At 30.9% G+C, this 16,533-nt stretch overlaps 2 protein-coding genes across 2 annotated transcripts; one reads left to right on the forward strand and one right to left on the reverse strand.

Moving 5' to 3' along the window:
• The first annotated feature begins 1,545 nt into the window (after window positions 1–1,545).
• On the forward strand, window positions 1,546–7,260 carry LOC100807656 (plastidal glycolate/glycerate translocator 1, chloroplastic). The gene is made up of 7 exons (XM_003534258.5): window positions 1,546–2,160; window positions 2,476–2,737; window positions 2,934–3,049; window positions 4,144–4,253; window positions 6,156–6,333; window positions 6,522–6,651; window positions 6,888–7,260. Exons 1-7 carry the CDS (start codon window positions 1,737–1,739, stop codon window positions 7,036–7,038), a joined length of 1,371 nt encoding a protein of 456 aa, XP_003534306.1. The 5' UTR covers window positions 1,546–1,736; the 3' UTR covers window positions 7,039–7,260.
• A 1,299-nt stretch (window positions 7,261–8,559) lies between these two features.
• On the reverse strand, window positions 8,560–11,288 carry LOC100808184 (uncharacterized). Its single transcript, XM_003534259.5, has 4 exons — window positions 10,978–11,288; window positions 10,707–10,804; window positions 10,507–10,591; window positions 8,560–8,846 (listed from the first exon to the last, which is right to left on the reverse strand). Exons 1-4 carry the CDS (start codon window positions 11,170–11,172, stop codon window positions 8,757–8,759), a joined length of 468 nt encoding a protein of 155 aa, XP_003534307.1. The 5' UTR covers window positions 11,173–11,288; the 3' UTR covers window positions 8,560–8,756.
• Between the last annotated feature and the right edge of the window lie 5,245 nt (window positions 11,289–16,533).

Consider the following 16,533-nt stretch of genomic DNA (forward strand, 5'->3'; position numbering starts at 1 on the left):
TTTCAAACCTAATGTTTTTTCACTCGATTATAAGTATAACAAGGCAAACTTAGGAATAGTTGTTCGAAACTAAAAAATATTTATTTATGATACATTTTAGTGATATAAAAATAAATATCTATCTTATGTACTACATAAATTAAAGTATTATTTATTAATTTATCAATATAATATATTATAAAATTAAAATTAACTTATATTATATTATATATATACAATATTAAAATACATAATATTAATGTAAATATAATATTATGCTATATAAAATATTATTTATAAAGTTAACAATTTTTATTGTTAATACTATTATTAAAAAATAATTTTTAAAACAAATATAAGACCTATACTAGATACTGATAAAAATGACCTTGTATTAAATTAAATGCTTTTTTTTAATGAAATTAAATATTTGTTTGAGTTTACATTCCAAACATACTTAGTAGTACTTTTGTTTTTTAAATATAAGATTTTTTTAAAAAAATTATTTCTTCATTTTTATAAGATTTTTTTTATGTTGTCTTTTGTATTAAATATTTATTTATTTTTATCAAAATATCCTTAACTACTTTACAATAAGTGTTATGAATTAAAAAGATAGATTGGATTCTCTCTTTTATAAGGATTAGAAAAGAAGTCTAACATATATTAGTTAATTGATTACGTAGAAATTAAATAGAAAGAGAAAGATAATAAGTTGAATAATTTTAAGGATAATTTTAAAAAATAATATAAATTACTAACAAATTTAATATTATCAACTAAATTAAATAACCTTCTTAAATAATATTAATTAATTAAACGAGTCTTATATTTATATTTAGTAACTACAATTTATTATGTGTATTTTTTTGAAACCAGAATCATCCTTGAGTTTATTTTGTGTTTGAAGGATGCCTTTTTTTTTCAAAAAAAAAAAATCCACCAAAAAAGAAGAAGAAGCATCCTTTAGGTGACAATCATAATTCTTTGAGGTAAAAGAGATCTCCTCTAATAAGTAATTAATACTCACGGATTCAATAATTAAACAAGAGGAATAATTATATGCGAATCATACAACACGCTATATTAATCTTGCGTCAATAAATACGTGAAAGCTACTCTAACACCAACACGTGGATTCAATTTGATTTCAAAAGTGAAACCTAACATACACGTCCTGAAAAATGAAAATATACGTCTTCTAAATCCTTTCAAAACTCCTGTAAAAGAAAATCCTTTCAAAAACTAAGTGCGTGTTTGCATAAGTAAGGCAAAAATTCCTTATAAATAAAATTGATTTTAAAATAATTTGATTTATGTTTAAACATTTTTTATTATGAAATCAAGTTAATAAAAAATTCAACATAAAAATTTCGATTCAACACAAAATTTATCTAAAATTGTTTCAATTCAAAATTAATTTTAAATTCTTAATTAATTGTTTAACCAAAACCTTGTAAAAAATTTACCCATGTAATTCAAAGTGATTATGTACAGGTAACAGTACCAAACAATCAATTATTTTTATTCGAGTATTTATGTCTCCATACAACGGAAATCAACTTTCAGTTTTCATGGCAGAAACTTGTCCACATTCTTCGAATTTTGTCTTTTTCTGTTCTCAATAATTAATCATAGTCCTTCTTCGATCCTTATGAAAAAAGAAAAAGAAAAAAAAATCATTCCTTTTGCGCACTCAACACGTAAAAATTACACTCATCCGAGGTATCGGGGTCACAATTCATAGTTGTTAGCAAATGGGTACCTCGGAAAGTTGCAAAAGTGAAGAACTTTGCACAGAACTACTCGAATTCCAAACTGGGGACACTTCCACTGAGTCTGTGATTCAAACTTTCCGTCTTCTAGTATATGGAGTGCTACATTGGGTTGTTTCACTAGGCCTCATTCTGGCCATTGACTTTCTCTTGAAGAAAGCCTTCGTAGCAGCTTCTATTGAGTTCCCCAGTGCCCTGTTTGGGATGTTCTGCATTTTCTCTGTTTTGATTATACTTAATTATGCTATACCTTCTGCTGCTATGGCCTTGATGAAGTTTTTTGAACCAGGGATTATGTTCATTCAGAGATGGCTCCCTTTGTTCTATGTTCCATATTTGGTTGTGCTACCCCTTTCTCTTAAAGATATTTCTCCTTCTTCTGCCATCAAAATTTGCCTTATTGTAGGTATGGATTACTGGACAAGCTCTTGTTTCTTATGATGATGGTGCCAGTGTGTTTGTGTAATTAAGTTTATGCTTCAATTTGGATAAATTTCTCCATAAACAAGGCAAAATGAATTGAGTTCTTCTCATAAGCTAAAATCAAATCAAGTTATGCATCTTAGCTTTTGGACAAGTTAAAAGGAGAGATCTTCTATTCATTTTACCGTCTTAATTTCTTTTCCTCTATATAAGGATTTATGGAGAAATTTATCCAAATATGGCCTAAATGTTTGTTACAATTTCATGATTCGAGACTTATTAACCTTGTGTTGTGCAGTTGGAGGATGGCTGGCTACACTTTGTGTGACTGGTTTGACAGCTATAGGTGTAAGGAAAGCTGTGAAGACAGAATTGATAGACGCTGAACCTATGGAGAAGCCATCTCCATTTTCTTCTAGTGAATTGTGGGCATGGACTGGGATTTTCCTCATATCGTTTGTTGCTTCATTAGTTTATCCAACAGCACTGGGAACACGAGCCAGAACGTATCTTCCATTCTTGCTTGCATCCACGGTGTTAGGCTACATGATTGGTTCCAGGTAAAGGTTCCTTTTCATCACTGCATAGTGCATATAACATTGAAAATTACTGTTTACATGGCTTGTTCTGGGGACAATTACTTTTTTTTTTTAAGATTGATATGGAGCAAAAAAGTGCAATATTCTCATGGAACATGATATTTAGCATTTTATGAGAACACTATAGTTTTGCCTTTTCTTACTATTTTGTTTTCAGATTGCCATCAAGCGTGAAGAAGGTCCTCCACCCAATAATTTGCTGTGCGGCATCTGCAGAACTAACAGCAGTTGTTTTTGGGTTTCTTTCCAAGTCAGGGCTTGATCCTGTTCTGGGTATAAATTATAATTTGAAGTTAAATAGGAAACTCACTATATTGTATAAGAGCTTGTTTGTTATAGATATTAACAAGGTTATCAAACTCGAGAATTTACGTAAATTCGTGAGAGTTTTATAAATTCGATTAGTGACTTAACTTGTAAACTCATAAGAATTTACTTTATATAAAAATAATAATAAAATATTTATAAATAAGATACTAATTAAATAAAGTAAAATAGTAAATTATAATATTCAGAATATTTAAATAACCAAGTCTAATAATCACTACCAGATAATAACTTGTATATGTTATAGTAGGGGTAGCTCATTTTCATATTATTAAAGAACACATGTTTGATATTATTAAAGGTGAGAATTTTGTATATGAGAATAATACATTAATTGAAGGTATGATGAATGCTATAAAGATAAAAAACTAAAAAAATGACTTACATTTTGGTCTAATTTTTTTAACTTCTACCGAGTTTACTTAGAGTTCATAGAGTTTGCCTAAAAAAGAATTTATTCAAGAGTCAACTCGCAGAGGATAAATGAACTCGTAAACTCGTAAAATTTAGTTAATTAACTCGAGAGTTTGATAATCATGAATATTAATATTAATGGTTGCAAAAACTAAAATTGAGCATTACGAGACAAATTTTCTCAAAGGAAAAATCTTCCTTATGCTGAAACGAAGTTTGAAGCACTTGCGCTTGTAAACTAAATGAGCATTAAGCTGTTCAATGGTTAATGGTTGCCAACTTTACCAAGAAAATAGAAATTTATATTCTGACTAGAGATATCTTAAGAGTTACTATAAGCATTCAAAGTCTTTTTCCATTCCAAGTTCAAATCTGATTAATCATTAATTAAAATTTAGTATGACAATTAGTTATCCAAAACTTGACTTATGTCTTGTTAATCTTGAGGTTAACTGACCTTATTTGGTTTGATTTGTGGTCTGATAACAACATTAATGTAAAGTTGTGACACTTGGTTTGCCCTCTTATTTAGCTTAGGTGCAAATTTATCAATTGACGGACATTAACATCTGTGTAGTGACTTAGCTTTGATATAATTTTGTTGATTCTTCTTTTGACAATCACAGGATATTACCTTACTAACTCATCATCTGATCCTGGAGCTGGTGACATTCTAATGGGATTTTTGGGATCTGTTATTCTCTCATTTGCCTTCTCTATGTTCAAACAAAGAAAGGTAACCATCTACATTTGTAATTGTTACTTCATGAATCCTATACTGCAGCAAAAAAAGTAAAGCAAATAAAAGCAATATATTCTCATTACTTTGCAGACTGTTTTTTTTTTTTTTGACAAGTTTAGGCAAGTTACCATCAACCTTATTCCTGGCCAATTCTTGATATGCTATTATTGAGTTCTGAATAATTAACAATGTGCAATAGCTCTTCAATAAGTTATTTGTAAATATTTTTCTCCAAATTTAGTCCCACCACTTAAAAAATAATGAAAATATTGTGGCTGGATAATGATAATCAGTTCATTTTAACAGATCTACTAGTATTTAAAAAAACATGAGAACAAACACAACATATTATTCAATATGTTTTTCAGTTTGGCTTGGTAATCGAACTTTTTACAGGTGGGGCACCTCTTTTTTATTTGTTCCTTATTTTCCTTGGCAATTTAGATAAGACCTTTATAAGGTAAATAGGATAGTTATTTGCAGATGACTTTGTAGAGTTTGATGACTTGAACAAATATGCATTCAAAATAGAACATCGAACACTGCCTCTTTTGCTTATGTGCACCAAATATGTTGATTGTCATTCATGAGCATGATATGTAGCCAAAGTCCCCAATACAAAACATTCTTTGTAACTTGTCTTTCTCATCTTTTAATCAACATTTAACGGCTAAAATGTTGAATAAGTGACATCAATAACTTAAGAGAGGGAGGGGGGGTTAAATTAAGTCTTACAAAATTTTCCATTAACAAACTTTTAATTCTCTTTTAAATGATATGCTCAGAATGCAGAAGAAGAAACAACAATCAATTTAATCGATGTTCTTTAAATCTGTAAGATAAGATTGATTGCAAAAAAATAAATGAGATAATAAAAGAGAAAAATGCAAACTTGACTTATACTGGTTCGACCACTTCCCGTGCCTATATTTAGTCCTCAAGCAATCCACTTGAGATTTTCACTAACTTTGTAAAAATCCTTTTTACAACTTCTGAACACTCGAGAAATCTCTTTCCCTTGTGTTCAAGAAACTCACAATTCAAGATTACAACTGACTTTTTAAGATGAACAGAAATATTTCTCTCCTCTAGAGTGGATGATACAAATTAGTTCCTAGATGAACTCTTAATAGATTTACAAGTGTTTGCCCAAGAGTTATTGAAAGAACATTTGGTAATGAAGTTGTCTTAAAATATTTCTCTCTTATATTTTTTGAAGTCAGACACATACACACACACACACACACACACACATACACACACACACACACACACACACACATATATATATATATATATATATAGGTCATTCATGCCTTTTCAAAATAATTAGAAGAGATGTGTCTTTTCAAAAAGTTTTTTCTGAAATTTTTCACTGATAATCGATTATAGGTTTCTGGTGATCGATTACACAGTTATATTTTGAAGGGTCATGACTTTTCAAATTGAATTTCAAGAGTTTCGTTGCTAATGATCGATTACAACTTTTAAATTCAAATTTTAAAACCCTTCTAAAAGCTGTTTTTTCAAAATTGTCTTCTGGTAATCGATTACACTTCCTGGTAATCGATTACCAGAGCCTTAGATGTCTTGAAAACACTTTATTTTGAGACAAAAGTTTGATCTTGAATTAATCTTGAAGCAATGCTTGTTTGTTGAAGCAATCTTGTATTAATCTTGAAGCAATGCTTAACCTTTAAATGTTTGTTGAAGTAATCTTGAAAGCAATCTTATTTGATTATTCTTTGGCAACATCAAAATCAGTGTATTCATACATTCACATTCTTCCCCTTTTTTATGATGACAATCCTTATCAAGTGAATTTCTTTTCAGCATCATCAAAACTTGCATGATTCACATTAAAAGATTAACTAATGATTTATCTACTGTTTTCAGCTTGTACAAAGGCATGCAGCTGAGATTTTCACCTCTGTCATAATTTCTTCCTTATTCTCATTGTACTCAACTGCTCTTGTTGGACGTCTGGTTGCTTTAGAACCATCTCTAACTGTATCCATTCTACCCAGATGTATAACAGTGGCGTTGGCTCTCAGCATTGTGTCCTTTTTTGAAGGTAAACATCATGTTTTGCATCCCCATTTATCACAACCATTATGCATACAGCAAATCTAAATTGGAGCTAATGCGATAAATGTAAAAGGTTACTTAGTCTGAAATCCTAGTTTGTTTTAACTCCTACCACACCTCTTTCCAGAGCAGAAGATAAACGATTTCATCTTTGAAATTTTGCCGTGTCTGCAGGTGCCAATGCATCTGTCACAGCAGCTGCAGTTGTAGTAACTGGTTTAGTTGGAGCAAATTTTGTGCAAGCAACACTTGATAAACTCCGTCTTCGTGATCCAATTGCTCGTGGAATAGCAACCGCATCTAGGTATATTCTGTAATTCATAGATCATTCGTTATGCAGTCCAATTTTCAATTAGCATCATAATTAGTGGTCATTGACAGTGCTTCTGAATGTGCACTGTCAAATTTAGCTGAGTTCTAGGTTGGAGTCTTGGAGATGAAGAAATGGTATTTAGGAAACATGCCATTAAGGTAGATAAACTATTTTCTTGCTGAGGCATATATGCTTATTTTTGCTTCCTCTTGGATGAATTTATACAGTTGTCACGGGCTTGGAACAGCAGCCTTATCTGCCAAGGAACCTGAGGCTCTTCCATTTTGTGCTATTGCTTATGCTCTGACTGGAATATTTGGATCTATACTTTGCTCAATACCAGCAGTCAGACAAAGTTTGCTTGCAGTAATTGGCTAAACCGTGGCCACCTCCATTCATCTCGATTTTCGCGCTTTCAGGACATTCTTTAAAATGCCATAACTTCCATTGCATACCTTAAAAGTGTAGAACCTAAGATTTAGTAGCACCATTTCTTGTATAGGATGAAGTACCAATATGTTTTTTTTTATATATATATATATATAGAAAAAATAATGTTGAAAGAAGAGAAGTATTATGGGGAGGAACTTATTATTTTCATTCAGGAGCTCTTTATATAGAGTTAAAATGCAACACAAAATTTAAATACTAACAGCTTGCTAATAAATCAAACTGATATAACTCAAGTATAGATAATAAGAATAGCAGTTATCTTTATCTAAACAACATCTTGACGAATAAGGTTGTGAGAATAACAAGGGGTTTGTTGAAGATAATCTGGCTCAGTTATTAGGCTTGGGCATCATGCAGTGCTTTTTGGCAAGATCGGTTAGTTCAACATAAAGTAATTTCATGTAAAATCTCCCTCCCTCCCTCTCTCTCGTATTAATTTATATATCCAATGCAATATTCCTTTTTCATTTTGTGTGACTTTGAGGATAAATTATTGATTTTCCACCACATATAATTAAAGTTGCTACATAAGTATTGAAAACTTCAAGTTTTTTTTATCGTCAAGATTTTGTATGAAAGTTGCTACCAAAATCTTATACTCCCTCCTTAATTATAACATTCTTTTTAAAAACTTGTTTAACTCTTTATAAGATTTTTTTAATAATTTCTAAAAGTATTAATTATTTTTTCCCTTATATATCCTTACTTAATTATTTTTTTCCAAACATTAATGAGAAACAAGTCTCTAAATATAAAGAAAATAAAAAATAATTTTAAAATGATAATATAAATAATTGACAAATTTAATATGATAACTATTTTTCTTAAGGAACGTTAATTAATTAAAAATATTTTATAATTAAGAAAAAAGGAGGATTAAAGAAAAAGAAAGTAAAATTTGAAAATAAATGAGTAATTAAAATTATAATAACTTCTTTTTTGTAAGTCACTTCATGGAAAATAAATTGTTTATAGACAATTGATTATTTTAGTTTATGGGAACAATAAACCCACACATGATAGTTAAAGGAAAAAAAAAATCTTTCAATACATCACACTTCATTTCCTATATTTTAAAATAATATTGCTTTGGCTTAAATATCTCCTCATTCTAAATATCAAAATTATCCTTATACAATTGCTACAAGGCGTAAATTAACTTTGTAAAATTTAGAGTGAATACACTCTTATTTTCCTTTAAGGGACTAAAATAGCTAATTATGTGAATTTTGTTTCTGCTTCATGTTTATATAAAAATACCCCTTTTCAGCCGAAACACAGTTAATTGAAACGCTAATATAAACACGAAATAGAGATATTCTGGCGACAAGCTTAATTAATCCCTTATTACTCCGACGTTTTATCAAAACTCAAGACAAATCCAATGTATCACAAGAAAGGATCAAGCAGCCACTGGATGTTAACAATATAGCACACGTTGTCCACTAAAACATGCCACTTTGAACAGGCATGACCTCGAAATATTATCAATTCTAACTGTTCCAAAGAAACAAATAAGAAATTGCCCGGTAATTTGCTCGTTCTACAGATTCTAAAATGTGAAAGTGAACAAATGATCAGAGATAAAATGCAAAAAAGAAAATTGCTCTTTTCATCCTGTAACCAGCAACAACTGACAATGTCTAAGCAAAAAAATTGAGCTTCTTCATTACTTTGGCATAAGCCGCTGGGACAATACCAGGTTTCCTCAACCTACGCTTTGATTTCTTTGACTGCGGTAGATACCAGAAATTCATCAATTTTAAGGACAGTAAAGATATAATTCATACAATTAAAAAGGCTATTCAAATATGCTGTAATGAGAGAATTTAAGAGAAGCAAAGTTAACTGTTTGGTCCCTGCCCCCACCCCTTTTGTTTGCTAGGTAACCATGCTGGTCTAGTAATTGATTTTGAAGATTCTAACTTGTTCAAACTCAATCCCCTGTCTTCAGTTTATAAAATTGATATAAATTGGCCTTTGGTATATGGGACTCAAGCTCCAGACCAGAGCCAAACTAGAGTTGAGACATGGAGTAAATTGGGAGCCAAACTATTAAAGACAGTTACTTACAGTTACAATACAAGGATTCTTGTTCTAGAAGCATGGGCATCCATATGGAGTGAATTGGGGAGCCAAATGCCCCCACTAAGTACAAATTGCGTATTACAGATACACATACGATTTTTTTTTTGTTGCCACGGCTATGCATTTTGAATGGATCACACAGTGTATTCTGAATTCGCCCATTGACATTTATTAACCAAAAAATATGGATAAAAATTAGAAATTCAACCATTGACTTCTCTATATGCCCTCAAATTAGCTGCTAGCAGTCCCTCGTAATGGTTAGCAAAGAGAAGGGTGCCAATTGCCAACTGGCCCAACAGCTATGATGACATAATAGAAAACATGTTATGCATAGCATACCACAACATCCATCACAGGATAAACCCAAAACAAGGGCAACATCATGCAATTGTTTTGCTCTTTGGTAAATCATATGCCTAGTAATATTTATACATAAGTGAAATCATGCTGGATTGACCTATAGAGCATACACCCACAAAAAATGCCAGTGCCACTAACAGAACTATTTTTGCATTTTCAAATGTTTGTTAATACCTCACGTACAAGCATACCATAATTATTGCCTCATCATCCAATCAAATTTCACAACTGTGCATCCTAAGGAAACACAAGTAGCTCTATTTTCTGCAAATGGTGAAATCCAAATCATAATCTAGCCATTAGTCCTACAACTATTACGATTTCAATTTTCCAAAACAATTTCACTCCTCTGAAGGAAATTTGTCACCGAGAGTTTGGCCTATTTATTTAAGAACTTCAGAATGTAATGTAATACAAATGCTACAGCCTACAGGAAACATGCTTAGGAAGGACGGCAGCTGTTCACTGAATGTGATGAAATCAATAACTTTGTCAAGATGGGCTTTGGTCATTTATTTGCACCTCATGCAACATTGAGATGGAAAGCTTGGCAATGAGTATGGTGTGATTTATTTGGCAATTCACAGTTTCACAATGATGGAACAACAGAGCACCCCCCCCCCCCCCCCCCAAAGAAACTCACGTCTCAACAAACCATTACATCGAGCTTAAATTTCTGAACAAGCACTTACAGGAGAAGAAAAAAAAACGAATTAAACTTCCTTCATAAGTTTAAAAATACCTTATCCACATCAGCTTTTAGAAAATTTAAATTGAATAGCTTCCATACAAGTTAATTTTAACTTATAAGAGAAGTTTAATTCATTTAACCTTCTTATTTTCTTCTCCTATAAACACTTATTAAGGAGTTTATCGAAACAGGGTCACAATAAAAAAAATCACAAAACCGTATGAGAAGTGGAAGAAAGAAAAGAATTCAACCTTGAGATGAGCATTGTGGCGCTTTCCCTCCTTCCAGCGTCTGATGTTCCCATCATTCATTGCTCTGAATCTGGACTTGAAAGACCTGTTCCAGCCATAGTAAAACCACTTGTTCAACAGTACAAACACACACACACACACACAAAAAAATACATACGCACTGAAAGGTTAAACGAGTAACGAATGAAGATGAAACTTACGAATAAGATTTCATTTTGGTTTTCTTAACCTTGGAAACGGTTGGAGGCACTGGCTTTCGCTTTCGCTCCTTGGACGAAGCATGACGCACTTGAACCAACTATATACAACAAATTAAGCTGATATCACAATCACGATCCGAGTACAAGCTCAAAATATTAACATCAAATTATATAAAAAAAAGGACGAAATGTAAAGAATTTCACTCTAAATAGAAAATGCGTGCTGCTTTAATATTTTTCAGAGTTCAGATGCTGTATAAGAAGGACTTACAGAAGGGGAAGGCTGAGATGCGTGGGGAGGACACCACGAGAAAATGAAGGAAGGACTAGAAATGCGGAAATTGGAAGCGGAGTGAAGCGATTGCGGCGGCGGCAAGTGGTGAAGGAGACGGCGAGAAGACGGAGGTGATAGAACTTGGCGTGATTGAACGGCCAAACAACGAAGTTTGGTCAAGCTACGAAGCATGGTGATTTCACTGATTTTGCACTCTGCACAAAGCAAATCGAACCAAAACCTGCGTTTCCTGAAGTGCTTTTCTCTCTCTTTTTTTTTTCCTTCAATTTGGGTTTTTCGTTTTTGCAATTCTGTTTTTCGGTTTCATTTTGAGATGACGTGGGCTAATTTGGGCTTTATTAGCGGAGCCCAATACCGTGGACCATGAAGAAGCCCGCCCATGGTGTCAAACCAAGAAAGCAGATTCTCATTTGTTCTTTTGTGACCGGAAAGAAAGTGATGGTTTTCGGAATTCAATTGCAGATTTTATCAATCACATTTTTTTTTCACTAAAATTTATTGAGACATGTGAATGTTACTAATTATTTAATGAGATACAGTTAAATGTTATATTTTAAAATAAATGTTTAGTCGATAATAAATAATGTATTTAAATTAATGTGTTAGAGCTGATAAAAAATATTTTTTTAAAAGGGAAAAATTAAAATATTGTGTTAGATAATGTACTATACGCACTAAATTTCTTTTCAGTCATCTACCAAAAACAAATTATGTTAGTAATAATCCTCACATGATTAAGGTACATCTAGGTAAAATCTTTTTATTGTGCATTATAGGAATCGGAACCATAATACTAACAATTATTTTATAATGATTTTGATATGTTTAAAAAATTCCTAAAAAAATAAGGCCAAAACTTTCTCACCTTAGGAGCACCCCATGAGAATATTTTTATTAAAAAACACAATTAAGAAAAAGTAATGAAGATGTTAATTTCTGAAAAAAATTCAATATTACTATTTCATCTGTAAGTATTAATAATGAAAATTATTATATTTAGTGTCCACGTTTCACTAAAAAAATTTATCTTTAAATTAGTTTTTAAATTTTAATTTTCTTCTAACCTACGTTAATTTTCTACTGCTTTTTATATCATTAATTTTTTTATTCTGTTATTTTTATTAACTATTTTTACTTTCGTTTCCCTAGTACTAAATAAAAGAATTTAACCTTTTTATATTAAAATTCCTCAATGAAATACCCCGGAAGTTTAATTTTTATTCCTTACAATTTCATTCTCTTCAAGTTTTGATCCCTCATCCAAACAAGTGTATCCACACGTCTTTGGAAGAAATTATTAGACACCTTATTCATGATTTTAATTAATAATTATATAATACTTTGGTAATTTAATATTTTAAATTGATCAAGATCCTTTAAATTAAGGAATAATTCAATTAATTTTTGTTAGGAATCAAGGCTCTCTAGCCCTCGAAATTTTCATGGCACTGTTGTGTATGTCTGACCTAACCGTGGTTGCTTTTCCACCCTCGTGCACCACTCCTGGTGCTCCTCCTTCAGCTTCAACTGCCACCTCTTTCATCACTTTGTTTGGAAGACAGAAGAAAAAAATGAAGAGGCACATGCATAGGTGTCAGAGAGAGTAATGGCTGAGATAAAAGGAAGAAGAAAAAAAGAGGAGTTGGAAGTTTAACGCAAAGGGTGACACTAGGGACTAACTAAGAGCTTGCTTGTGAACCCATACGCAAATGGTTGGCACACGTTCTGATGTCCCGTTTTGTGAGAAATAACCTTTTCATACTTTCAAATGAACCTAAATTCAAGTAGTCATGAACAAACACGCTATAAAGGATTGGGTTTGGTTTGGTTTGAATGGTGTGCAACTGGGCACAGCTGGGGCTAATGAAACTTTCTAGGGCGTGAAACGGCCATGTTTTAGTGAAACTGTGTAGTAGTATATATTTACTATTAAATTTGGCTACCCTTACCTTACTTTATTTGTCCCTAGGGAATTGATAATATAAAAAAATATCGCCACACTGAGACGTTGCGAAAGAAGGAAACGTCGCTACAGTACTCAGTTTTTGGGTGTGGAAAAGCTTGCCATTTGTAAATTTTCATTTAGAAGGACACTTGCTCCAAAGTTGATCCAGTTGGTAATATCTACAACTAATTAAGATCTTATAAGAATATGTCCAAAAAAATCTTATAAGAACATGAGTTTGAATATGTTGTTTAAATGAATACTTGGGTAATGAATAATTCTATTCTAGTACTATTATATAAGTATCCTTGTAAGAATCGTTTAAATCTTGCAACCTACTTGTAAGCAGGTGCATGATTGGCTTCATTCCAGCATCAACAATGGTACTGAACTAGGTGAAATCTTAGCTGCTTGTAACAATAAGCTCAGACTCATTACAAACTCATCTGGGAATTTAATTCATAGATAAGTGAACCAAACGTTCATGTGATCTCTCAAGAACGTTTCGATTCTATGTTGGTTCACAAAATTTTGATTATTCTCTAAATTGTATCAATGTTTTGCTTATAAGTGAAATGATGATTTTATTTTTTTTTGTAAAATCTTGAAACCTAATTAAATTCATATGAACTTTCCAGACCCAATTCAATTAAATTTCCAATTATGAAAAAAATAACATAACAGTTATCTTATTGTTTTTCATTTTTTTTTTATATGAATGGACATAAGATTAAATCTCTAGTCGTATATTCAATAAATAAAATTATTTATTTATCATGTTATACCACGATAATTATTATATACTATGTGGTTTAAATTCAGGGATTTTTGTAATGATTAATCCAGGGCATATAGGAAGGGCATTGCCCAGGAAAAGTGAAAATGTATTTTTTTTTTCTTCTAATGTTCTCGATTAATTGATGTAACCCATAAATATATGAGCTGCATCATCATGTTATTTTTAGTTGGACATACTGGTTATTGGATACTCAACCGGCGGCAACAGGTTTGTTCGTTGCAAATTAAAAATAATTGTTGTGATGTCTTTTATTACCTTGCTAGATTCTGTCACCTTGAAAAAGTTACAATACAGGTATTGAGATACTCTCCAGTTACATAATTTAACAAATCTCACTTGATGCTTGCAGCGAATTCTAATTTAATTTCTAGCAACGTCTATAGTAATAATAGTAGTTAAATACCACCATGCATATATGTCTAACGTTTGTTTGTTTGCTTGTTATTTAAAACTAATTTCACACATTGTAGCACACGTTTAAATTTACAATATGTGGCTAAAATTAATTTAATTGTGTATTTTAGATGCATTCAATAATTTTGAATTAACTTTATGCACTTGCGTGTTGCTTGTTCCGTACTTCATGAATAAACTAAACTGACATTTAAGCGGTGGAAAGTATACATGCATGCACCCGTGCACATTTGGAGGTAGGTTACAGGTTTCTAATCAAACGGTCAGGCTTACATACTTAATGGATTAAAATGTATACTATATTTTTGTCTATAATCAACTATTTATCTATTTCTTATTTCTTTTAAATCAAACACTTTTATTTTTCACCTTTTTTATCTTCATTCATTCTGTTTCCACTTATTTCTTTACTTCCTGCCAAACAGACCCCAGAGGACAAAAGTTTAAATTATATACAAGATTGCGATTTTTAACGCCTAAGGTACAATATAAGAAGAATAATACAAGGCAATGCTCAAGTTATAGATAATTTTTTTTCCAAATCTTCTTTAAGCTTCAAACAAGTATTCTTTCGTCCTTGCACTTAACACAAGCATCCTATTAAAATTATAAGGGATGTTAGTTTTTGTATTCAGAATATGTGTATAAGGTTTCTTATAAAAAAAATGTGTACAAGGTTACCAAGAATGCTATAAGAGAAATAAATTATGTTAAGTAAATGTAGACTAGATAAAATTAGTTGAAAATTAAAAATTTAGTTAAAAGTTGGTAGTTAGAAGCTGAAAAATTATATTATTAAATTAAAAGTGTTTGATAAAATTAGGTGTTAAAGTAATTGAAAAGTGTAAAATGATAAAAAAAATTAATAAAATTATGATTTATTTAAAAAATATAACAAAGAAAATGAATAAATATTTTTTGATAGTTAATTTGTTGACTCTCTAGACTTATATAGTAAAATTTAAAAATCCAATGGGTGTAGGACACAAGTTGAGTTGTGAAAAAGGATATAAATTTGATTTTTGGATAATATACTCTTGAAAAAAAATGATAAAACTTAAATATGACTAACCTCTGAATGGAATCACTAAAGTTGTTAATAAAAAAATAAAACTTAAAATAGTCAGTGAGAGTTATTTTTCGATCTTCAAAATATGAATGTTAAAAATATTAAATATTATTTCCATTCTAACACTTATGTTATAAGAATTAAATATAAGTAACAAGAGATATATACAATAATTTAGATACTGGTCAACTGACCAAAGTAGCTCTGACAAGTATATTTTGGCAATTCTCTTTTATATCTTCTTTTTGTACTTTTCCCGCGTAGTAAGTAGAAGTATCTATCTTTATGCTTCGAGTACGCCGAGTTTTTTGAATCATTGTCCTATCACTATTTTTTTTTTCATGTCTTTTGGAGTATGAGAGTAGATAAACTTTCAACTTCTGCTAAAGACAGAGTTTTAAACTTATCATGCATATACACTTCTTAGCTAATATCACATGATATTTCTTGAAATGTCTTGTTGTCTCTTTACTAGACAAATTCTTCCCAATGAAGCTTTGTGATGAGTTGATAGACGAAGCTTGTAAAATCCAACATAGAAATAATTCATTTGTAAAGCGAATTGTTTGGATGAACCATAATACAAGGAGATTATTAGTCTTTATTAAGAATATCTAGTCTTATATTTTGATTGTTATCATTAAAACTAAAGGGCTAGATCATCTTAGTGAAAAAAGAAAAAAAAATACTAGTAATAAAAAAAAAACTCTTCTTTAATCAACATTACTCTATTTCATTCGAAGGTAATTAAATTGAGATTTTTGTGGTATCATTAGGAGAAAGAAACCGCTGCACACTAGTTGTTTGAGGACTAGACATTGATCACGCATTGTGTGACTAAATGAGAATAAAATGATGGAGATATGCATTCTTTCTTTATCCTTTAACTATATATATCCATATCAATCTTAAATCGTTTGCATTAAATTTTATAATTGTCTCTTATTGAACCCAAAAAACCAATTCATCCCGTCTTCGTTCTTTCAATTGACGCCAAAGCTCAATTTTCTAAAAGGCCTAACAACTTGAAAACTTGAACCTTTTAGGTTTGATGAACTCAGCCATCATTAAAATTTAAAAGACAGCCATTGTAAGACCTCCATACTTTGATGGTACTAACTATACCTACTGAAAGGAGTGGATAATAACATATGAAGGTACTATTGAAGTAAAAGAAGCAAATTGATGTGCCAGTAGATGATTATGAGCTGTTATAAATTATAATCATACTGTAAGCAAATTAAGCACTTCTAATTGGTGTTATGATAATTAATTCACGGGCACGAAAACATCAACCCATTTATA

The sequence above is a fragment of the Glycine max genome, chromosome 9, assembly GCF_000004515.6.
Source record: "Glycine max cultivar Williams 82 chromosome 9, Glycine_max_v4.0, whole genome shotgun sequence".
Taxonomy (NCBI): Eukaryota; Viridiplantae; Streptophyta; class Magnoliopsida; order Fabales; family Fabaceae; genus Glycine; species Glycine max.